Here is a 24,358-nt window from a genome sequence, read left to right on the forward strand (position 1 = left end):
CTGGTCTAAATTGACTTAATTTGCTAACAAGATAGAGTTGAAAAAAACAGTATGAGGTAGACTCCACAAAGAGTAATAAAGTCCCACCTAAAGTCTACTGGATGACAAGATTAGTTGTCATTTGTATCTCATTCAATCGTTGCATGATGCTTTCAGGGTTTCCCACAGAAAATGTGTTAGTCAAGGTGGTAGGGTGTGAAGGGAATGAAAGGGAGAAAACTGGCGGAAACACGGCGAATATCGCCAGTTTTTTTTTTACGCAGTAAAGGTGGAAGGCGTGTGTATCTAAGCCGGCCGCCTTAACAGCAAAGTGCTGCGGGAAACCCTGGCTTTGTTTCATTTACACAATTCTCAAAACAAAAGACACAATGTACACAACACTTAGTACAAAAAGTATTTATTGGGGCTGTGCATAATATTTTTTTTGTTTCTTCCATATCTCTGATGACCCAGCTGCACAGACAGAACATCCTACCACAGGCTCCCAACCCTCCCTATGGTGCATGAGGTCATCAAAAGGCGCCAGGCCAAGGTCCTTCCAGATGGGCTTTTGCGGCAGCCAAAAAACATATTACTGCATGACCGGCAGTTGTCATCACTATAATCTATATTAGGTTAAAAAAAAGCAACTGTAATTCAGATAATGTCTATATTTCAGGTATTTTTTTACAAGTTACAAAAAGTTACTACTAAAAAATTGGGACTAATAATTTGGTAAGTGTAAAAATTGATTAGGAAAGGTAACTCGGTAAAATCCCCAGGTATTTCAACCCCACCCTCCTCCCCATACCTAAACACAACCTCTTCACCCCCTAGCCTGCTAATTGTCCCCCCTCAGTCCATCACTGGCTCAGTGGGATAATAGGCCCAATTCAAGTCTGATCTCTAGCTGATACTCTCCATGCCCTTTATTTGTTCCACATACGCAAGGTGGAATAGTTCAAATTAACCACACCTATTTTGAGTGGGCGTATTTCAACAGCTGTTACCTATCAAATCTGCAAGAGGGAATCAAATAAGGGGCCTAGTGGTAGGGGCCATGAGTTCAGATTGGAATTGGGCCTGAGCATAACCCCTGCTGGAGTCAGCGGTATTTCTTCCAAACTGAGAGAAAAGGCAACAGGTGACGCCGTTTTCATGAATTCCAGAACTGCCGGCCGGGACTCACTCATTACTCTCCACGCACCTTCCACCCATCACGTCAGGGCACCGGCAGGTAAAGCCACCTGGGCGTGGTAGACATAGATGTGAGCAGCCGCCATTGTTGGAGCAGTAGTTGTACCCTGAGGGGGTGCAGAAAAAATAACACATTTCAGTCTTTCAGAGTCATCCAGAGGAATGCAAGTCAAGTGCACATAATAAAGGCTATTTGTGTTACATACACACTAGTCCCATCATGGCAGGGTTGAAGACCCTGTGAGACACCCAGCTGTAAAAGTGACTGCTCATAACAGCTAACAGTGATCTAATGCAGCATTTAGGTTTAGCAGGGATCCTGTATCTCAATATGAGAATACCATAACCCAGACTGAGTCACAGGGTTTAAGTGAAGTCAAATTTGTACCTCTGTATTAGTTCTAATGAAAAACAGGCTTGCTGCAAGGGTATTCTCAGCCTAAACCCCACAAATCCAAATGTATGGAGCGACCAGTTACAGAACATGTAGTGGGAGCACAGATGTGCGAAGGCTGTTCACATAGCTGCAAACACAAGGTAATTGATTCCAGACCATTCCATGTGGGAATGGATTGAAAGGAGTGGAGAATTTGGGGTTGCTGAGTAAAGTTAACCTCAGTCCAACCAGCTGTGCCATGGCAGTGATACTCTCAGCTGTCTCCCTCCCCCCCATGTAAACATAAAAAAATCCTTCATTATCAATGAGGAATTTACAACTGCCTTCTCCATCACTTGCCCTCTCTGGGGTTTCATCATAAGTCATAAGACTCGTGTGCAATGGATCACCTCAAAAGCTAACACTATTGCCATGGGCAGTGTTTATATACTCAACTCTGTTCTACTACCAATCATGGTCACATTTCAATTCATTTATGCCAGACTACCTGGCTACCTAGTATACATTTACAAATTATGTAAACAATTATGCTTAAATTCTTACTTAAAAGACTCATTAGGTGGATAACCAAAAATGTAATTCAGTATACAGGATTGCTGAGCTGATTAGTGATGTATCGTTCGTGAACCATTCGTTCATTTTGACTGAATCATTAGTATGACTCGGGAGTAACGAGTAGTCTCAGAGAATGATTCGTTCATTTTCTCATGGCCGAGATTAAAAAAAAGTTAAAATAACAAAACCTGTACTTATCACTCACTATACTAAACTTAACAGTCACACGAAAGTGAATGAGGTAAACAAATCCTTTCTGTTTCTTCTTCTGAGCCTATGCAGGTCACGTGAAAAATTATACAAAGACGAACTCGGCAGATGAACGAATCATTGATCGGAAGACCCGAAGGAGTCAGGTGGCTGAGCGGTTAGGGAGTCGGACTCGTAATCTGAAGGTTACCGGTTCGATTCCCGGTTGTGCAAAATGACGTTGTGTCCTTGGGCAAGGCACTTCACCCTACTTGCCTCGGGGGGAATGTCTCTGTACTTACTGTAAGTCGCTCCTGGATAAGAGCGTCTGCTAAATGACAAAAAAAAAAAAAAAAAACACTGTTGGCAGAAGAATGAAACATTGATCCGAAGACACGGTCGGGAGGTGAACGATTCGTTCCTTTTTTTGGGTACCGTTCTTTGGATCATTTTTCACGTGACCTACATAGGCTCAGTACTGGTAGCTAGAGGAAACAGAAATGATTCATTAATTTTGAACAAGTCTTTTGGACACCCCCCCCCCCCCCCCCCCCCCCCGTTGAAATGAACGAATAACTCGAAAAAAGATTCGTTCATTTTACTGAACGAGATTCAAAGAACTGAGTCAGTAAAATGAATCCGAACTTCCCATCACTAGAGCTGACACTCCCCAGTGTCACACGAAATCCATCTAAATTTGTTAGTCAGTATATTATATGTGATTTTACAGAAAATAAACTGAGATGGAACTGACTCCCGCCAGGGCATGAGGAAAGCGAGATTAGTATCACCAGAGAAGATGGCAAGCAGGCCTACCTTGAGCGCACTGTGTTGGAGTGGTGGTGATGCCATAGACACGTGAGCGCTTCTGTGGCAGGAACTCTTCTGTCTCCCTCTGGGCCACGCGGTCCACAGCTACCACAGCCTCCCTGGCAACAGAAGATCCAACGTTCATGGGGGCCACACACAGAACTTTGACTAACCACAAACACTAACAACATTAGCTGACATTCAATATGCATACATACGATTAATGTGACAAGTCATACTGTAGCCAGAGTAATTGCTTTTTTACTTTCCAATGTACTTTTTCATAAAACAGCAGAGAAAACCCCAGCCATGAAAAATCAGCCATGAGAAGATTCAGTATAGACTATCAATGCTCAACGTGGTACCTTCTCCAGTCAGTGTAGTAAAGGTTCCTTCCATGGGATACAACAGCAAAGGGATACTGAATCCCCTCCACGACTTGATTACGAACCCGGCGGTTGGGGTCGACACACTCCACCCTACGGGTACCTAGAGAGTATGAGGAATATATTCAGACAATTCATGTTGAGAAAATCCTGATGTTGATAAATTCACCATTTGGCCCAGGAAAATGTATTAACGACACACAAACTACTATGCTAAAGCATTTATATTAAAAGACTACAGTGCATTCAGTACAAAATACATGCTAGGTTGGGATAATTACAGTAAAACATGTATTAAAAGACTACAGTACATTCAGTACAAAATACATGCTAGGTTGGGATAATTACAGTAAAACAATGTCATTTGATCCAATGATACCAGAACCAGAGGAAATTGAACCCCACTACCTTGTGGTGCTAACACCATGCTCCAACAAATGGAGCAAAAAAGCAAAAAAAGAAAACCAGCATAAAGATATAAGCTCCAAAAATGATATTGTCTGGTCTTACCGGCGTCAGCCCAGCATAGTTGTTGGCTTGCTGGGTCATAGGTCAAAGCATTGGGCAGGGCCAGGTCGTCCTTCACCAAGACAGTTCTGTCAGTGCCATCCATGTTGGACATCTCAATTTTAGGTCCTTCTCGGTTCCAATCTGCCCAGTAAAGTCGCCTGGACAAAGATTAAGAGATTTATTGGCTCAAATCTAACAAATCCAACAGCTACAAAGCCACTCAAACAAATGCATTGACCATTTATCGTTTTACAACATCAGATTTACGACATTCTTTTGAAACACACCCATAGGACGGGTCAGTGACGATGGGTCGAGGGTTGACCAGGTCAGTGTCGAACAGGACCCGGCGGTTGCTCCCATCCAGCCTGGCCACCTCGATCCTGTCCTGCATAGAGTCAGTCCAGAACATCAGACGTGCAAGGTGGTCGATCGCAATACCCTCCGGACTCTCCAGCTCTGCATACAGAAGTTAAAGACCAATGAAGTGCTGAGAGAACGTATAATACAATATAATGTATAGCATCTAAACCAACAAGAAACCAGATATATGTGGAACCTTGAAGCTAAATGACTCATTCCATGAAGTCAGACTGTTAACCAGTCTAAAAGGGACACAGGGTTTCACTCCAACAAAATATATGACAGCTGCAACTCACGTGAAGTTACCAGAGGAATGGTCTCTCCACCTTCCAGACTAGCTTTGCTTATGGAGGGCCCTGTGATATCAGTCCAGTACACCATCTTCTCAACACAGTCGTAGGCAAGGGCAATTACCACTCTGTCCTGGGGGCAACACAGAGAGAGAGTAGGCATCCTTCTTGTTCTTGTTGCTTCTACTGAAATATTATGGAACAATTGAACTACTATTTGTAGTAAGATAACAGTTAAGTTATGGACACAGTTTCTTTGTCCAATATGGACTACTTCAATATTCTACATGAATTAAGTTACAATATGTTATGTTCAAAATTGCCAAAATCATATGTGACACGCTGTGGTGAAAAGGGGCGGTTGTCTGTACTGAGACATCCCAACCTGCAGAGACTCATTTCAGGGAGGTGAATGTTGATAAACCAGGAAAGCTCTAGCACAGATATTCTGCTTCAAAGATCTTTTCACGCCTTAAGAGAGGTTTCATTGTTTTGTGTTAATCATTAGCAGTGTCACCTGACACCTGATATATAGATATCCCTTGTGTTATCCTCAGGTCATTCTGACCCATCAGTCATTGTGACCCACCGTCGTATTGCGACAACTTTACCGCAAGTAAGTATACTTAAGTATAAAAAGTATACTATTATCATGGCACTTAAAGTATACTAGCAGTGTACATATTTATATACTATTTTTGTAAACTGAATTGGCCCACTTTTTAGGTCATTTAGTACACTTTAAAGTACACTTATAGTGTATTTGAGCCTGTGTAGTGCACTTTCAGTTCATGAAGTATACTTCCTAAAGTACTTCAAAGTATACTTTGGAATACTCTAAAGTAACCTGTGTAGTGTACTTTCAGCTCATGAAATATACTTCCTAAAGTACCTCAAAGTATACTTTGGAAAACTTTCAAGTGCACTTTTAATTAATGTAAGTACTTCAAGAAGTAAACTTAATAAATGTCCATTTACTATGATTTATTAACATATTTAAATGTTTAGGGGCCGCTCAAATGCCGCCAATCTTGCGTTACTTGATGGGGGTCCTCGCCAAGTGACACTACAGATTATTAGCTGAAAGAAGCGAATTACTATGTATGCACTTATGTCGTAAAAATCCAGCTCTTCTGATCAAACGTAACAGTCATTTAACTCATGGTTACAATGGTAAACCAGCACAGCAATGACAATTACCACGCAACAAAACACTACATTCTAAGCAGACAGAAAAAAACGAAATTCATGAAGTTACATTTGTATTTAGAACAAACGGCAAACTTAAAAGCAAATTTAAACACTATTTACCGCCTTGCATCATGGGAATTGACCAGCCAATGAGCCACGCTATCTTCATTTTTTCACGTCGTTATTTCGTTCTTCAGTCAGTTTGACAGTATAACCTTCAAATGCATAATGCAATCCTTCTGTCTGCTTCTCTCTCAAGTAGCTTTTTCATTTGTTCCATTAATACTCCAATTGATAATTATTAGTATAATAGGCTTCAAAATGTTTTGGCAGTATTTAAGGTTACAGCTTCAGTACCAAAAAAGATTCAATGTGCAATGCATAATAGATTTTCCTACACATGAATAATTATAATATACAAGATAAATCTAAAACATTTAACCTGTAATGTACAGGTTGTTTTGCTCTATAATAACACATACATCCTACTCCAGAAGAAATGTATACCCTTTTCTGTTTCTAAGCATACTTCTTCAAAGTATATCAAAAGTGAACTATTTTCAAAGCATACTTAAAAGTATATCAAAAGTGAACTATTTTCTAAGTATACTTCTTAAAAGTATATCAAAAGTGAACTATTTTCTAAGAATACTTCTTAAAAGTATATCAAAAGTGAATTAAAAGTGTACTATCCATTTTTTTGTATACTTATAGTATACTTTAATATACTTCTTTTTTGTAAGGGAGGCCATGCTTGAATGTTGACACAACTACTTGTGAAACATTATATTTAAGGGTACTTGACTCGAGACCAAATCTGCCGATTCACTACTTGATTCGGAGGGGGGGATGGGATCGTACTTTGTACATTCAAACAAAGCCGAAACATTACAGCTAGTACCACTGCGCTAGCATAAGTAGCCTAGGGAAAAAACGGCTGCACCGTGATGCAAATGAAATCACATCACGCATACAACTCAACTGGAAGCTTAGTTAAACAAGAACAAATTAGGAGTATATAGTGATCCTAAACATGTTCTTTATTATATTGTGTGGCTTCTTCAACACTAACTTTTGTAATATTCAAGAAAAGAAAAAAGAAAAGAAAAAACCCGCGTCTAGCGGACAATACGGAATGCTGACTAGAGCCCCTTTTCATTGGACCATGTCACATATGTTCCTATGCCAGAAATGTTTTATGCCAGAGAGGAAAAGCTTTGGGATGAGTTTGAACCGTAACTCTGTTCTGGCACAATCCGAAGATTGTTTGAGTGGAATTTGGGGCATTCCAGAGTGGGCGTGGACAGCAATGGGATCAATGAGCTCTCAGTTTAGTCGAATGAGACAAATGAAAATTGACACAACACCGTCTTTTCATGTATTTGTAAAGCATCAGAGGACTGTTGGTCTGCGTCAATGCTTTGTGCACCAGCAGTGAAAGGACTTCCAGCTAGACTGATCTCTGAAAGCAGTGTGCGAATTATACAGTGACAATCGGGGGGGTCAACTTCTTCTCCAGGGCGTAAAGGGAACCCAGTACAGCGCAGGCGCGTGCTTCTATCATTAACATTCTTGTGAATATTATATAGCTAATTGCCATTACAAATACAATCGTGGCAAAAATATTATAGATCTAAATTATATTAGTAACTTTTTTGGTATTAGCTAGCTAACTTACCTTTCTTGCACTTTCTCATTACGCGGTAGCTACACTCTGAGGTGATTCAAGCAGCTTCTGTATTGCACACTGGTCACTCACACGCAGTGTTTGTGTGTGATATTCCCTGCCATAAAGTCAACATTTCTGTATCGCCAACCTGTTATTGAATGAATATGGTAAATATATTGTAATATTTACAGGTAAGCACGATATATAAATGTATCAACCCCCCAAACCTGTTGTTTTTACCTCTTTTGGGGGGTTCAAGTCTTAATTAGGTGGGTCAGACCCCCCCAAACCCCCCTGTAATTCGCACACTGTCTGAAAGCCCATTTTTACCATGTCGCTCATAACGTGAGTATCCTATAACCAATTGTGTGTTTTTTTTCTTCTTTAAGCAAAGCCACCAACTTGACTGGGAATGAGGTTTCTTGCCAGAACAGCATTTGTAAAGGGGAATTAGTAACTCTGCATAGTGCTTGGCTGAGATAAGGTAGCGTTTATATTTTGGGGTCATAACGGCCGACACTCACCGGCAGGTGCAGCAGAGCCTTAGCCTCCTCTCTCTTCATGTGGTAGCCGTCCAGTGGGATGTGTTCAATCTTGCCGCTCTGGGCGAACAGCAGGTGGGTACCAGGGGCCAGAGGACTGACATCAGGCCTGGGGGTGGGGCCAACAGGGGGGGGAGTAACTGCCTGGTCAATACCTTTAAATTGGGGAGGGGGGGGTGGACATGTATTAAAACTTTAATAAAACGTAGTTAAAAACTTTTTAAAAACCACTTGGTTTTAGATTACAAAGAAAAGAGATTGTCGTTAAAGCCTGTTGAATTTAGATTTCAGTTACAGCAGGATTGACCCATATATGCCCAGTTCCTATGTACCCAAGTTTTCATGTGCTCTATCCCTTCTTTTGGAGTGGCTACTTACACAAAGGCCTTTGTCCAGGGCCTGTTCTAGTGTTGGGGATCTCCTGACCGTTGCGGTCCACACACCAGCACTGCCCAATGCTGCCATGGCACTGAGTCGGCTCGTAGGCTCCACGCTCATCGCAGGTAGGCACGTGCTGTCCAACGGCTGGCCGTGGGCGGAAGAAGAAGAAGGAGGAGTTTGGAACAGAGGCTTGGGTGCGCTCCCTGTGACGCTCACACTGTGTCTTCTCACGCTCTGGAATAATAATAAAAAAATATAGAAATTTGAACATTTGTCATGCAAGGCATGTGTCTCTGACACATTGTGGTCTAACTGAAAGCTTTAGATTCATTTTTAGAATATTTCTGCAGGATAGTAACAACCATTTGAAAATCATTCCCTTTCAACATAGTATGTCATATAGAAACTCAAAACTAATTTGGTTTCCGCTTAGAAATTAAACATGGCTTTAAAATGAGCAAAATGATTCAGAATGAGTCCTTCATTTGATATGGCCACACTAATCTGACAGAAAACCATTGTGACATCTGGAGTAGACCTGTCAATGAAAGGTTATTTCTAAAGGGTCTCGATCTGGTAAACCACAGACCAGTCAAAACAACCTATGCAAGTCGCAATATCCAGCCTCCAGTTTGTAAAACATCTGGACACAGTGATCAACAAGACACACAGGAAAACAATGGGTGCTGTCTCTGCAGTTGGCTTAAGATCAAAGCACTTGCCATGTTGTCCTTAACTGTGGAGACAAACCGATTCAGACAAAACCTTGCAGAATACAGAAAACTGAACAGCATGTTTTGACGTGAAGTGAAGTAAATTATGTCATTTTTTCCCCTTCAAACGGCTCATTAAAAAGATGAGAAATGACAAGACTGTAGAGAAGAGCCATAATTAGCTTCATGCTGCATGCTCTCGACACCTGGATCAGTGCAGAAGGGGACATGAACAGAGACAGACTATTTTGGGAGAAAGCCACACTACTTAAAACTTGCAGTCAAAACAAAATAAAGGTATCTCTACCAAGTGTAGCTAAGATGATAAAATTATGTTGCTGCCTCCAAGTAGAAAAATGTGAGTATAATTAAAGGTGACAGACATACTCTCTCACAAAGAGATGCTATTGGTGCACATAGCCTCAGTGAAGCCTTTGTGTCACAAAATAGACAAGCCATTGTGTATCTTGAAAGAAGAGGAGAGTTTTATCATCGAGTTATAGAGGTAAACATTCTGGTTTCTGTTCCAGCATACCCCATGTGACATGTTACCGAGCCCACTGCTAATCGCCTGGAGAGTGGCCCTCAATGTTTACGTTCCACTATCAAGACTATGTTATGTCAACACAACATCCCCTGCTTTACATCCCTGTCAAACATCTGTGGATCCCAGAAACCTCTGAGTAGGATGCATAGTCTCAAACGCTACATTTGTAGAATTGGTCAAGGCCAATCAAGAACTAAAAGAAAATGTGCTTCAAAGCTACTCTTTTCAGACCCATACCCCTTTTGATTGTTTTCCAGAACAGTCTTATGGAAGGACAAATTGTTCTGGATTGGTTTCTTCTCAGGCCTTGTTCTATTGTCTGGATTTGTTCCCAAGATAGCCTGCATAGCATTGACAACCGTGATTAGAGTGCTCTATTCCGTGCCAGGAGATGACAACACAGTAACTAACCGTTTAGCTTCCTGAATGCTCCCCCTTTATACTCTGTATATATAGTTCTGTGCAGTAAGCCAGAAGTTTTATATTGAGTTATCTAAACAACTTCTTTCTCATGGTACTTTATGTTACTCTTGCTGATGAAAAAAGGCCTCTCTCTTTCCGTCTGAGCGACAACTGAACAGGCTCATGTTGAACAGTGGTTTCAACACCTAAGACGGACAAACTCTGGCTTGCTTGGTTCTGTGTGTTCACATATGGTTAATAGACTAAATACATTTTCTCTGCAATCTAAGCTCATGGAAGCGAGAATTTAGTTTCCACTCAAGATGTCAACATGAATTCGGGGGGGGGGGGGCAACACAGACAGTAGATTTACACAGTTATACACCTGAGGAACCAGGGGTACACTGACTCCCGTCGCTTTGGAAACCGGGGGGGCACTGGCAGGTGAAGGAGCCTGGAGTGTTATAGCAGACGGCGTCCCAGGGACAGCGGCTCTGCTGGCACTCATCCACGTCTGTGTGTGGAGCAACGGACAGGGAGGGAAGTTGCACAAAATTGAAGGATTTTAGGAAACCAAAAATGCAACGGGTATACTGAATATATTGTCTTTCTCTTTTACAGCCTCACAACAGAAAACAAGCAGCAACATTCACACACATCCCATAGGGGTGTATAGACATTATAGACATTACAGCCGTAGGTTGGTGGCTAGCCAAGAGCTGAAAATGGGAGAGAAGAGAATGAAACGCATGTCCAATGAGCTCCACAGCTGTAGGGACGAATTTCTGCATTTCCTGTCCAGGTGGGTGCATTTCCTCTCACAAGGGGCCCCCGGTGTGATTGAAATACAACGAGGAGAACTCAGCTCTTACACAGATAGTGGAACACTGTTCCACTGGAACAGTGGAACAGATAATACATCACACTTTTCATCAGAACTAACCGAATCCAACCACACATCGCTTTACCTTGGCAGGCATGGCCGTTGCCCACAAAGCCGGGTAGACATGAGCAGATGTAGGCAGAGCCGCCCGTGTAGCTGCAACTGGCCCTCTCTGGGATGTCACAGTCATGGGTTCCCCTCTGGCAGTGGTCAATGGGACGGTTCACTTCTGCACAGGGGGGTAGAGGGAGAGGAAGACTAGGTGAATGCAAAGCCCTTGTGTTTCACATGAAAACTCTGGTTTGTTCCCCCAAAAGATCTAAACTATGAGAGACTGGGTCTCAGACTGACAAAAAACACTAAACATACACTGCAATATTCTCTATCTAAAAATCACAAACAATCACATACAGGACATCCATAGAAAACAAACAGAGTTTTGAACACCTGTTTATGCAACAAATTGTGGGATTAACCAAACAAATCACACACTCACCCACACAGCTGTGCATGCACATTAACACAAAAATGCACACCCTTACTGAGATCTTACATACCAACACAGGTCTTCCCATCATTGGTGAACTGGAAACCGTCCACACACTCACAGCGGAATGTTCCGGGCTGGTTGTTACAGATGGCGTTCTGGCCACAGATATAGGGAGTCTCCCTACACTCATCAATGTCTGCAAGCGGGAACAAAAAGACTGGATATGCACACTTGTATAATGTCAACATATTTAAACTTGTATACCGCTAGAGAAGTGTTTATTTTCTAATTGAACACACCCTATTTGTGATGTCTGCTCTTTACATACAAGCTAGATTGAAGACATAATACTTATTGACTAAACAAAATGTTGGTGCATGGTCATTTTATGTAGATGTTGTCGAAGACAATGTATAAAACATGTATGTGGTAAACTCTACTGTTCGATTATTCAAATTAAATCACACTTCAGTTATACTTAGGCAAGAAGGTCTTAAAAAAATCAAATTTTCTCTGAGAGCCTCAGATTACCTTGAGATGTTTTGTCAACACACTGTTGACAAACTGACAGGATGCACCCAGCAATCAAAAACAGACTTTTCCCACCACCCCCCACATCTGATCTTCCTCTATTCAAAATGTATTTTAGTTGAGGGCTCGAAACCATCTCTTTCAATGTGCAGCTCATTTGTGTTATTACTTCATCATACAAAGTCTGTGATAAAGATACTTGTACTTTTCTTTGAGATTAAATAAACCTTTGAAGAGAGATGTTGGATTATAGGCTTTGATTTTCATAATCTTTTTTTTCGACAAAAAGAAGTGACAAAAAGATATGCAAGCAAGATGTAAAGAAGTCCGACAGCAGTCTCCATTCCTATATTTTCTTTATGACTCCTACTTCCTGTAAGAGCAGATCCCTATCATCACATTGTAGAAACAACCTCTGTTTTCTGACCTTGATGACGAATGGAACTGTGGTCATTCACTGCAACTTGAGATGGAGATGTTTATTTTAGGATGTGTCTATACATCTGTGAGATTTTATAAGTGAAGATCTGGCCAACTTTAAGAAGTTGTGAACCGCACTATAAATTAAACAATTTAAAAAAAAAAAACGTTTCCATGTATGTATGTCCATCTTGATTTTTTTTTAAGAATATTGTTTTTACAACAAGTTATTCCAACATTTCCAAACAAAAAAATTATGCAGAGTGACATTAACAATACTTAATACTAGGCCCCATTTTACCTTTGTTATTTGTAATGAACCCCAAATACAATCATGCCCAGTGCAGCCCCACTCTTTGTTGTGCTTATATTTGAGACCAATTAGGTTACTGGCAGGCTGCCTACCGTAGCACGAGTGACCATTCCCAGTGAAACCAGTGGCGCACTCGCAGGTGAACTGGAGTCCCTCGACTGGTCTGCAAGCAGCGTTTGTGTCACAGCTGTGTCTGCCGGTGAAGCACGGGTTCTTCTCCGGAGGGCCACCTGTCAATAACCATGCAACATCACTATACCACGACCGTAGGGTCTTATGTGTCTGACTAGCAAGGCTAATTTGGGTTATGTTATCCAGAGGGGAGAGAAGATTCATTTCTGTTTCAATTGTTTAAACAATGGTTGAGGTCTGCAAAGCGTGGCACCCCAGTGCAGGAGGAAAAGCCCGGAATAGGAGTAGGAGCAGTTTAGGTGGGGTCATTAACAATCAGTACTTCCACTTGTGCACCCTTGCCACCTGAGGCCTGTTCCATAAAGGCTGCTCAAAAAAGTTAGACTTAAAGCCCCAAACCTGACTTGCATTAGATTAATTAGTCATTTAGCAGACACTTATCCAGAGCAATTAGTCAAGCGGGGCTAAAGGCCAATTCCAGCTCACGCACTCTTACTAATTCAAGTCAGATTTTAGTAGTCAAGCTAATTGCGCGTGCACCCTATTCTTAAGCAGCCCGAGAGGTAAAACATGGATCATACAATCCACCACGGCAAAAGCAATGCACACGGCCACATGACTTCTTCCAGAAAGAACGTTCCCTTTAAATTGCGTACAATGACAGCTCCCTCATCCACCGCTTCATCAAATTCATGATTCATGATTGACATGAACGATAGGCTACGTAGGTCGAGGACCTTTTTAGACCTATACTTCGTTGATTAAAAAACAGACACCCTCTAAACACATCTAAATGGACTTTTTTGACATTGTTTAAAATAAATAGCCTACTATTAATCAATACATTATCCAGTATCCTAACTCTTTAACATGGTTTTTGTGTCAGGGAAATGGAGGGTATGGATTTAGGTCTGCTTAGGTTGCTGCCCCCGCGACCCGACCCCCGGAAAAGCGGCAGATGATGGATGGATGGATTTAGGTTTGTTTTACAATTGTAGGCTACTGTTAACAATTATATAGCTATGATAATTATACTCGGATAATTTGGATTGAGATATAGGCCTATGCCTGATGCCTAAACATTTCAAATCACAAACTACCATAGCCATACATTTAACGGCTATGTTGTGTAGCCTATATCAAAGCATTGTTCATCATTGTTTAATGCATTAGGCTAAATGTTGTAGCCTATGTAGGCTATTTAAGTTGATTTTCTATAAATGTAGCCTACATATTGAACTGATGAGAATAAGAAAATGAGAATGTCCGTGGTAAATCATCGTTTTCCCGTTGGTTCAGTGTTACAGGAACGTCTGGTTAAGCAAGAACACGGTCTAAGCCTGACAATTAGCCTGACCCGGACCAGGCTAGTTTCGAAGCATAAGTTACCATAGTAACAGAGTTCGAACTACGTTGAGCTAGCTTTATGGAACCGAATGAACTAGAAATGACTCGGACTAACTGACATAAGTCTGGCTTATTCGGTAAACTCGCTTTATGGAACAGGCCTCTGGCCTCTATCCCGGCTGCAGCCAGTCTAAGGTGGAGGAACTCCCAATAAGGATTGACTCTAACCCCTCTCTTTCTGACCCTCTCTCTCTAACTCTCTCTATCTAAAAGGTGGCCAGGGCAGCCACAAAGTAGAGAGAGCTAGACAAGGATTCCACAGAAGCATTTTTAAGTAGTGTGCCCCCTCCTGTTCTCCCTCCTACCCCTGGCATGCCTCAAATGCCCCCCACCCCATTCAATAGGCACTATAGCCAGACAAATATTATGACTCCACACTTACTCGCCATTTCGTAAACACAGGCAGTAACGGTATGTGTCCACTACAGCGTTTTTTAATGCTCTGCACCGCTTGCCTTCCCAGTTCACCACGCTCGGGGGCGTGTCCGACAGGTTACTACAGAGTCGTAGACTAGTTCTCTAAGGTCACTGTTGTAGTTATGGCCAAGCGTGCAAGGGTTCATGTACTCACAATATAGATCAATATAGATCAAAATACGGAGCGGAGCGTTGCAAGCTGGATTTTCTAGACAAAGATGAACGAATCATTGATCCGAAGACTCGCAGTGTTTTCTCTATGTTGATTTTGCCGTGGCAGCCCGCCACGGCTACATTTCTGCCGCCACGGTATCAGAAATAGGACTGTACAAAAAAAATGTTTAGGCCGTCTATCAGCAGTGATTGTAAGGGCTGATTTATACTTCTCCGTTTTTACGGAGACGGACACAGGGAACGCCTTCTCCGACGAGGAACTCCCTCTCCGTGTCCTCTCCGAGCCCCTCGGAGAGCTCTACGTGCACCTCATGATTTTCCTGACTATCCGTCCGTCCGTCATTTTACGGATACCCCTTGGCTGTGATTGGTCCGTATTAAGAACCGCTTGCGTTAGGGGCGAGGGCGGGGTTGCCGTGACCATAGATATATATATAAACACTAGATGTCTTACGGCGGAGTCTAGAACGTCCGCACATGGCGGCCATCTTGCGACAGTCAACTCGCTCACTCATAACATTGTGTTGAATCTACATGTACTTTTTAAATGACCATAACTTGCTCAATTTTCAACCGATTTTGAAACGGTTTGGTTTGTTATCAACGTCAGAGATGTTGGTATGCCACTGCATACTTATGAATAATTATGTTTTTTTTTTTTTTATAGAATAGAAGTATGCAGTGGCATAACGACATCTCTGTAGCAAGATGGCCGCCATGTGCGGACGTTCGACTCCGTTGTCCGGCAACGCGGACGAGACATCTACCCTTTATATATATCTATGGCCGTGACCAACAACACGGAACAGAATCCTTTGACCGCCATTGCTGTAAGTTTACAATTCATATTTCAGCTAAACAGTACATGTAAATCAGCATCTGAATTAAAATGTGACAAGATATGGCCAGTGTAGTTGCTGAAAATGTGCTTATTTTATTGATGAAACGGCTCATTTGTAAATTTGCTCCGACTTTTCGATAACCTAGCTAGCATCGCAGTGCAGCGCCACCTACTCTTCTGGCGGTGAATTGTTTTCAGCACCCACAGCCTTCGGTAGGGATGGGTATCGAGAACCGGTTCTTGTTTAGAACCGGTTCCCAGGGAATCGATTCCTTGGAATCGTTAGCAAAATTCCTTAATGATTCTGTTAACGATTCTCTGTGCCGTTAAACAATTATAATGCTAAATTTAATAATGGATTAAAAATCGATATGCTCAGTTTAATAATGGGACACGCGAACGTCTGTCTGAATAAACTATATAAGTTCGCGCATAGACAGACTGCAGCAAACATGGCAACTAGGAAGAAGCGTTCTAAAGTTTGGTTGTATTTCACATGACAAAATGACAACAACGCCACTTGTAACGCATGTAAAAAGTCTATTTCGTCGAAGGGAGGAAATACTACAAATATGAAGAAGCATTTGAACACACAGCATGGAATGAACTACTGGAACGTCATGTCTTCGATGCATGCAGCAGCGCAGCTAACGTTCGCGCTTCATCTCTAACTATCTAAGGTAGAGCTAAACTGCTCAAAAGTAATCACCACTTGTTACTGTGTGAAGCAATTTGCCTTTATTGTGTGTAGTCGATCTAGTTATCTTCTGTCCCGTCGTTTGAAGCATACATTTTAGCTCCGGCATTCGTCTCCCATTAGTATTGATCTTATTGATCATTTCACGTTATCGGGGCGGCATGTGGTATCAGCAAACGTTCGCGTGTCCCATTATTAAATGCCTAAACAACATACCCAAAGTACATTGAAAGCTGTTGTTGAACCATTTGGAGTACATGCATGTAAATGGTCTCTTTTGAAAGGTGACACTGAGGTTATTTCCCCTGTTGTTAGGACCCCTGTAAGTCCTACTGGTGTTGAGTAATAGAAGCTTGAACACAAGGAAACTGAAAGTTTCTATCTCCGACTAGATTTTATTTTGAAAAAGGTAGAGGTGGTAGGTATTAGCTCATTTCAGAGCCAGTCAAAGCCAGTTTGAGAAATTTGTTTAGAACGAGTGTGTGTGTGGGGGGGGTGCAGGACGCACAGACCTATGGCTGTAGAGGGGAACATCGATAAGAGAATCGATAAGGAATCGAATCGATAAGCAGGAATTGATAAGGAGTCGGAATCGTTAAAATCTTATCAATACGCATCCCTAGCCTTCGGAGTACTATAAATTCAACCAATCCGTCCGACTCCATCCGTCTGTCCGTAACGGAGTCGGAGAAGTATAATTCGGCCTTTAGAGTGCATGTCGGAGAATAGCACGGACACGCGCTTCACACCGCAGTTGGGATTGCGTGTGTGCGTCCTTGAGAACTGCAAGTCGTATAACTTATGTTTTCAGTTCATTTAACCCTTGTGTTATCTTCGGGTCATTCTGACCCATCAGTCATTGTGACCCACCGTCGTATTGTGACAAATTGACTGCATACAAAAACAAAGTGAGGAATTTTCTTTTAACCGTCGGGCTGTCTCAGACCCCCCACATTGCAAAGGTTAAAAGAAAATGCTATTTATTGTTTTTGTATTGGGTAAAATTGTGTAAACACAACGATGGTTCGTTGTGAACCTTTGGGTCATGTGACCCGAAGGAAGCACAAGGGTTAAGCCTGTTATTGTATAAGTCTATAGTTCTTGCAAATTTAAATTAAGTTAACTCGTGATTTTCGTTGTTTTGTATTCTTCCACTGCTAGCTAAATTGCACGTCTGTGGTTCGCGATTGCTGCCCTCGCTGACATTTGTATTTTAGGTGCATTATAATATTCTGAAGTAGTTTTAATTAATAAATAGTGTGTTTATTGTTATTTGCTACAGAATGCTTATCCTATCAAGATCAAATGAAGCAGACAGTGTACATGCTTTTGAGTAGGTACCTTAATCGATCGGCTAGTCTACTGACCATTTACAATAAGTTGTTACGTCAATTATTAATTGGCAGCATTTATGCCATTTAGAACATACTTTATGAGTGGAAGGTGTCTTTAAGTAGCCTAACCTTATTGATTTAGGGGAAATAGGATGAAAATATGTGCAATAGTTGTCAGAAGAACGAAACATTGATCCGAAGACACGGTTGGTAGGTGAACGGTTCGTTCATCTTTGGATTATTTTTCACGTGACCTGCATAGGCTCAGAAGAGGAAACATAAAGGATTTGTTTACCTCGTTCACTTTCGCGTGACTAGGTTTAGTAAGACGTGAATGATATTCGTTAATAATAATTACAGGTTTTGTTATTTTAACTTTTTTGTACTTTACTTACAACCCCCCCCCCCCCGTTGAAATGAACGAATGACTCGAAAAAAGATTTGTTCATTTTACTGAACGAGATTCTAAGAACCGAGTCATTAAAATGAACTTCCCATCACTACTCTGTATTAACTGTTGGACACGCCCCCGAGCGTGGTGTACTGTGGGAAGGCAAGCGGTACAGAGTGTTAAAACAGCGTTGTAGTGGACACGCACCGTTAGAGGAGTCACAACGTCTCTTTATTAGACAGCTGCTTATTAGAGGGGGGCACGTTTGAAGTTCTAAGTTCCTGCAGACCCCCATCAGGTCCACGCAGGAAATTCACCACAGGTGTTCTTCTTCTTTCTCTTAAAACCCCAGCTGAGTGAAGTTTGCATAAGCTTCCTGCACTACCCTTCCCCCCCCCCCCCTACTGGAGCGCTTCCTTTCATCCCTTCTTTCACACCTCCCGCCCCTGGTAAATAATCTTATGTGAACTGCAATGCGGCCAATAGTTAACCTGAAAGCCGTTAACAACCTAACCCCTTATCAAAAGGTTCTTAAACTGAGGAACTGAAGCAATATGTTGGATTACACTTTAGCCTCAGATGGTGTTATTTATATGTCACTAATATTTAAACAAAGAAAAAAGAGAAATGAGTAGTATTTACTGCTTGTGAGTATTAGGAATTAAATAATTTCACTCGGGAGGAGATATGCGGCTGCTGCCAATTCCATCGGAATGTATAGCGGTAAAGCATGAAATCCTAAGATCTTGCTTCAAACCCACGCACATAGCTTTCGCCGCCCAGTCAAGCATCAAACGTTTGTCTTGAAGACTTTCAGCCAAGCCTGTACAACAAATCTCACATACAAGGTGAAAGCAGTGTGTGTTCATCACAATTTGTGAGATTAATAAAGGTTTCTTCAGGTTTGATGTTCTTCATCAACATGCATAGCAGATCGTAGTAGGTTCCATTACAACTGCATGAACAACTGCATGAACTGGATGAGTTCTGTGAATTGCATTAGTGATGTAAGAAATTTGATTAGTAAAAAAACAACCAAAAAACACCTGTGTCTTTTATAGAAATGTTGAAATGAAAATCTAAACTGGCACAATGACACAAACGATTCACGTGAGTTCAAAGCAAAGTGGTCACCACTCACTGTGAACGGAGCCAATCTTGTTGCTCATGGCATAACGGATCAATTGGTTGCTGGTGTCGTACATGACAAACACCTGGTCAACGCTGAGCAGCTGGGTGGTCGGGGATGACCTGAAGGACTCGTCGTGCTGGCAGGTTTGAAAGGTGATGGTTTGACGCCACTGGTAGTTACTGGTCTGAACACTTCCATTGGCCAGGCTGACAGTGTAGGCACGGTTTGAGGATGAGGTTATATCTTAAGAAAAAAGATTGGGGACATGGAGGTTGGCGTGGGCAACAAAAAACAATACTGCGTCACCATTGATGAGAGGTGTACTCAAACACATTATTACCTGCTTGAATCAGTTACAATTCTATTTACGTTTAGGAATACACTATTGACCATCTTTGGTTTATCTCCGGGAAACATAATTTTCAAGATGGAAAATCACAAATATCACTAAACTTTATATTGCATTTTGACATGGTACAGCAGCTGGTAAACATAAAATATAACTTCTATGATCCATTCGGCTAAAAACAATCTTTTTTTTAATAATCCCAGAATAACACTGGAGGAATAACCTTACGGTTGGTGGTGTACTGGTAAATCTCCTTGTAAGGGTCTATCTGCACTGAAGATCCTCGTGGTACCTCGGGTAGTCGGCCCTCCAGCTCGGTACTGACCACTAAGTGGTCATGTTCATCAATACCCTTGAAATCCTGCTTGATGGTCAGCCTCTCATTGCCTGGCTGAAAGGTCACCTCAGCCTGCCTAGAAAACACACCACCTGTGTGTGTGTGCAATAGTGTGTAAGTAAAAGGGAAATAAACAGGTAAACCTAAAGCTACAGAATCAATAGGCTAAAACATATCTTCTGATCATCGAAAGATTACTGGCAAACATATTTCCATTGATTTCTGAAATAGACCCCCATCCCCAGTTACAACTTTTGTCTCTAGCAATACTTTTTCAAAATCTTCAGTATAATTCAGTTCACACATTAGCAGACAGAAAGTGAGTTATGTATTTGAACGCACCTGTGAAAGTACCAAAGACTAGGCATTCTAGTAAAAGCCCAAGCTGAAAATGCTAAAACCCGAAAACTACACGCTTTGTAGTTTACCTACAAAAGCCAGAAACATGCATTTTACGTGCCATTATATTCTACATTGCCCTGCTTTAACTTCAAGCCATAAACCTTCAAGCAATAAGGTGGAACAACATTTCAAGGCAAATGGTGAACCAAAATACGCTCCAAGGTTTTTCAAATATTTCTCTCTGAAGCTTAATCTTGTCTAAGGTGAAGCTAAATATATAACCCTTATCATTTATAACAGCGTTCAAAAGGCCTGCATGTAGATGTTTGAAACCAACTGCAGTCAAACCTGCAGTTTGTTTAGCATTTCCCCTTATTTCATAACAGTATTTCCTAATGCCATCTTCAACATTATGCCAAAACGGTTGAGGGCTCATACCGATGGAAGCAAAGCCGTTCTTGTGGCCTGGCTGCTCTAAGGCAAAGGCCCAGCCGATGACCCCTCCGAGAGAAGACAAGGGCTGCAGCGACGGTCCTAGGTTCCCAGGAATGGTGCTGATGGCCACGTAAGCCCTACCGTCATTGGCCACAACATACGCGTGCAGGTCGTTATTGGTGAACTCCACTGGTGAGGGCGAGTTGCCCACAAACACTCTGCCATTCACTTTCCCGTTCATCCTCTGTGGTTTACCTGTGAAGTTGTGCGAACCAATGGATGTTTGCTTCAGCGGAAGGATTTGTTTTAAGTTCATAGTTCAATAACTCAATGTCATCAACATTTCTAGATATACGTATGCTTATCAGGAGACTTATAATAAATAACATACCTGACAACAACCTTTTTTTTGTTCTTAGTCATTATGAGGTCTTACCTTCAGCCACACAGTCCTTGCCATTGCCGTAGAAGCCGGGCCTACAGTGGCAGCAGTAGCCATCTTTGTAGTCCCTGCAGTCAGCGAATGCAGAGCACTTGAGCCTGTTATTGGCACACCTCTCAAAGTTGTAAGCAAACACTGTTGAAAACAAAGGCAAACCCAGGAATGTATCACATGACATTTCAAGGCGGAACAAACTAAATACTGACCAATACTCTCATTTGTATCGCAGATTTCCAATAAGACCTCAGTGAGATTATTTTGCATTCAGTTGAGTTGACTGCATTCACTAGAGTTTTTAAATGGATGGGTTGCCTTATGCTCACCGTCCACATCCAAGTCCTCATCCTCTTCCACTACTACCACCTGAGGGTTCTCTGGCTGGGAGCGTGAGGGTATTGACTGAACTGGATATCTGGGCTGGTACTGCACTGGGCGAACGGTAGGAGGCTCCTCCTCTGGCTCGTACATTGGGAACTCTCTGGGAACTGAACTGGGAACTTTCTGTTGTCCCTCAGGTTGTCTGGGTGACACGGGGACAACGGCCCCAGTGGCAACACTCCCAGGCACTATCTCCTCGGGAGGCAGGTCGGTGACCTGGCCTGGGGAGATGGAGGTGAAGATGGGGGACGTGCCGATCTCGTACACCCACACACCTTGTCTGCCTGAGTTGGTCTGCCTAGGAGGAGATACAAGGAATTTTAATGTGACTTGCTTGCATCAACAGTACATCTGTGACTAAGTATACAGAATGAATGTCCTCACTCAAATGTTGAAAACAGTCAAACCATACTTCGAGCGTGCGTCATACTTCATTGGTTCATAAACTGACAATCACATTATCATGTCAATCTTTACAAAGTGTTCACTTGGCAGACACAAAATGACAAATGATGACAGCCTACTCGGGGAGCTCTCTGACAGATGACTCGTTGTCGGTGGTGATGCGGTAGTATTCCCCCAGGTTGGTCCTCCAGAACCAGCCCTTAACCAGGCCTCGGTTGAACCCACCCTGAACGACCTCATGCTCACTCCCCAGTGGTGTGGAGACATACTGCAGCCCATCCTTGGGATAGAACATGATTGCGTAGGAGGCAGATGCCATGGAGGCTACAACCAGCTGGAAAGTGTTCCTCTACAAGAAACCACAGGAGATAACATTCTTTTTAAAGGGAAGAGTACAGTGTCCAACAGGAAAAGTAATAGAAATTCCTCTTTTATAGTACTCAACCAATTATAATTAAGAAACCATTCAATTTGGCATAGCAATTGCTTCATAAAAATGTTTTGCAATTGAAAACAGTTCTTACTTACTCATAATGTAATCCTTCTGTATTTTTGAAAACCGGCAAAAAATAATTGCTACGCTGAAATGGGCTGTTACCTTTGTGTCTCCCCTGTCACCTTGCTCTGGGATACTGTTTGCCGCTATGTTCTCCCAGGTGATTATAATGGCATGGGTAGGCTCAATCTCATCGTCTTGAGGAAAGGCCTCGCTGATGTGATTGGCTGTCTTCAAAAGCACGTCAGTAGAGCTGTCCTGACGGAAGTAAACCTTTCCCACTCCATCGCTGTTGTCAAGATCTCCAAGGAATGCTGCGATCATTCCAAAACTGGCTGGCATCTTTCCCAGGTACTCGTATTCTGGAGTAGGTTCCCCTACTGCAACAAAGCCGTTGGTATTAACCTGAAATGTGAATATTTTCAAAAGCATGATTAGTTTCAAACTTTTTGTTGTACACAGAAGAAAATAAAATGTATTTCAATCATCACTTCATCGTCAGCAGATATAGCTTAGCACTTGGCATTTCTTATTTATTGGACTCATAAGTTATATTTTCACGTAAACGTAAACCCTAACCATAATTTCAGAGGTGATTGGTGGATAGGGTTGCAAAGACAGCTTTTCTCAATCTCCCATGAGGACACTGTCCTTCAGCCTGATGCAGTTGGGTAAATGTCTTGTTTTACTGCACGGTGGAGGTTCGAGAGGATTAATTGCCCTGTAAATCTCAACATGCCTTGACCCCTCCCATTCCATTAGTCAAGGCCTTCCGTCACCCCAGGAAAACCATGGGTACCTCACTTTTCTCTCTATCCATTTTTAGATAATTTGTAGAGGTAGAAAAGACGTAGGATCAATTGGACCTAGTGTGGTTGGGTAGTCAGATGGCAGAGCGGTTAGGGAATCGGGCTATTAATCAGAAGGTTGCCGGATCGATTCCTGGCTGTGCCAAAGGACGTTGTGTCCTTGGGCAAGGCACTTCACCGTACTTGCCTCGGGGAGAATGTCCCTGTACTTACTGTAAGTCGCTCTGGATAAGAGCGTCTGCTAAATGACTAAATGTAATGTAAATGTATAAGATTGGAATTGTTTTAGGTAGGGTTAGGGTTAGGGTTAGGGTTAGCGTCTGGGTAACCCTAGGGTTAGCGTCTGCTAAATGACTAAATCTAATCTAATCTAAGTTTTAACCACATTCACTAAAGGTTTCAAAAGTTGTCCAGTCGGGCAATTTTAAGTATTCTAAGCATTTTTTGAAGACTGAAAGAGACCAGATGTGAGTAAAATGAGGACTATAGTCAAAAAACCTCTTGATTGCTTTACACAGTCAATGATGTTAATGTTTCGCCGTTTAAACTCCATAGTCCAGAAGCTATACAATGACCTCCCACAAGCCAGAGAGGCTCATTTGCTCTGTCAGCCTACAGGAATGCAATAATTCTACATACAAATCACAGAAGCCAAAAGAGAAAGAAAAAAATATATTTTGTGACCTCATGGACTCATTACAACACCACAATGAATGTCCACAAATGCAACTGTTACTTTCAGGCTTGGAATGTAACATACATTCCAAAGGCCACATGAAGGTGATTTCACACTAGACAAAGGAGTGTCGTGTTTCATGGTTCACACATTGAAGGCTTATTTTCAAGACTAGATATAAGACCTATCTTAAAGTCAAGTTGAGTTCTCTCAGTGAACCCCAGAAGTCCTGGTTTATGAACTAAGTACAGCCGATTCCCCAACAATGTGTAGCTCTTTTCTGTGTAAGATAATGCACATTGAATTCACAGTAAGAATGTATAGGTTCACAGTTCACAACAGCCAAGGGCATAAAAGTCGACAGGTCTATAAACTCAGCAGGTGAACTTAACACAATTATTATGCT

The 24,358-nt window shown here is 42.0% G+C and overlaps 1 protein-coding gene across 4 annotated transcripts in view; it reads right to left on the minus strand.

Moving 5' to 3' along the window:
• Window positions 1–380: 380 nt before the first annotated feature.
• The window catches only part of LOC136965324 (nidogen-1-like), a 28,099-nt gene continuing 4,121 nt past the window's right edge, over window positions 381–24,358 (minus strand). The window contains exons 2-22 of one of the 4 annotated variants that reach the window (XM_067259436.1): window positions 22,570–22,872; window positions 22,091–22,320; window positions 21,512–21,864; window positions 21,183–21,323; window positions 20,750–21,001; window positions 19,861–20,061; window positions 19,293–19,526; window positions 12,851–12,988; window positions 11,562–11,690; window positions 11,090–11,233; window positions 10,507–10,635; window positions 8,457–8,693; window positions 8,061–8,233; window positions 4,683–4,809; window positions 4,311–4,482; window positions 4,024–4,181; window positions 3,493–3,616; window positions 3,134–3,246; window positions 2,620–2,648; window positions 1,169–1,283; window positions 381–605 (exon numbers count right to left, since the gene is read on the minus strand). In XM_067259436.1, coding sequence (XP_067115537.1) covers window positions 1,197–1,283; window positions 2,620–2,648; window positions 3,134–3,246; window positions 3,493–3,616; window positions 4,024–4,181; window positions 4,311–4,482; window positions 4,683–4,809; window positions 8,061–8,233; window positions 8,457–8,693; window positions 10,507–10,635; window positions 11,090–11,233; window positions 11,562–11,690; window positions 12,851–12,988; window positions 19,293–19,526; window positions 19,861–20,061; window positions 20,750–21,001; window positions 21,183–21,323; window positions 21,512–21,864; window positions 22,091–22,320; window positions 22,570–22,872 — 3,474 coding nt within the window. In that variant the 3' untranslated portion in view covers window positions 381–605; window positions 1,169–1,196. Of the gene's footprint in view, window positions 1,284–2,619; window positions 2,649–2,746; window positions 2,803–3,133; window positions 3,247–3,492; window positions 3,617–4,023; window positions 4,182–4,310; window positions 4,483–4,682; window positions 4,810–8,060; window positions 8,234–8,456; window positions 8,694–10,506; window positions 10,636–11,089; window positions 11,234–11,561; window positions 11,691–12,850; window positions 12,989–19,292; window positions 19,527–19,860; window positions 20,062–20,749; window positions 21,002–21,182; window positions 21,324–21,511; window positions 21,865–22,090; window positions 22,321–22,569; window positions 22,873–24,358 lie in introns of those variants that run through there. The other 3 variants (XM_067259434.1, XM_067259435.1, XM_067259437.1) reach the window with 3 other exon arrangements.

The sequence above is a fragment of the Osmerus mordax genome, chromosome 21 (genome assembly GCF_038355195.1).
Source record: "Osmerus mordax isolate fOsmMor3 chromosome 21, fOsmMor3.pri, whole genome shotgun sequence".
Classification (NCBI taxonomy): domain Eukaryota; kingdom Metazoa; phylum Chordata; class Actinopteri; order Osmeriformes; family Osmeridae; genus Osmerus; species Osmerus mordax.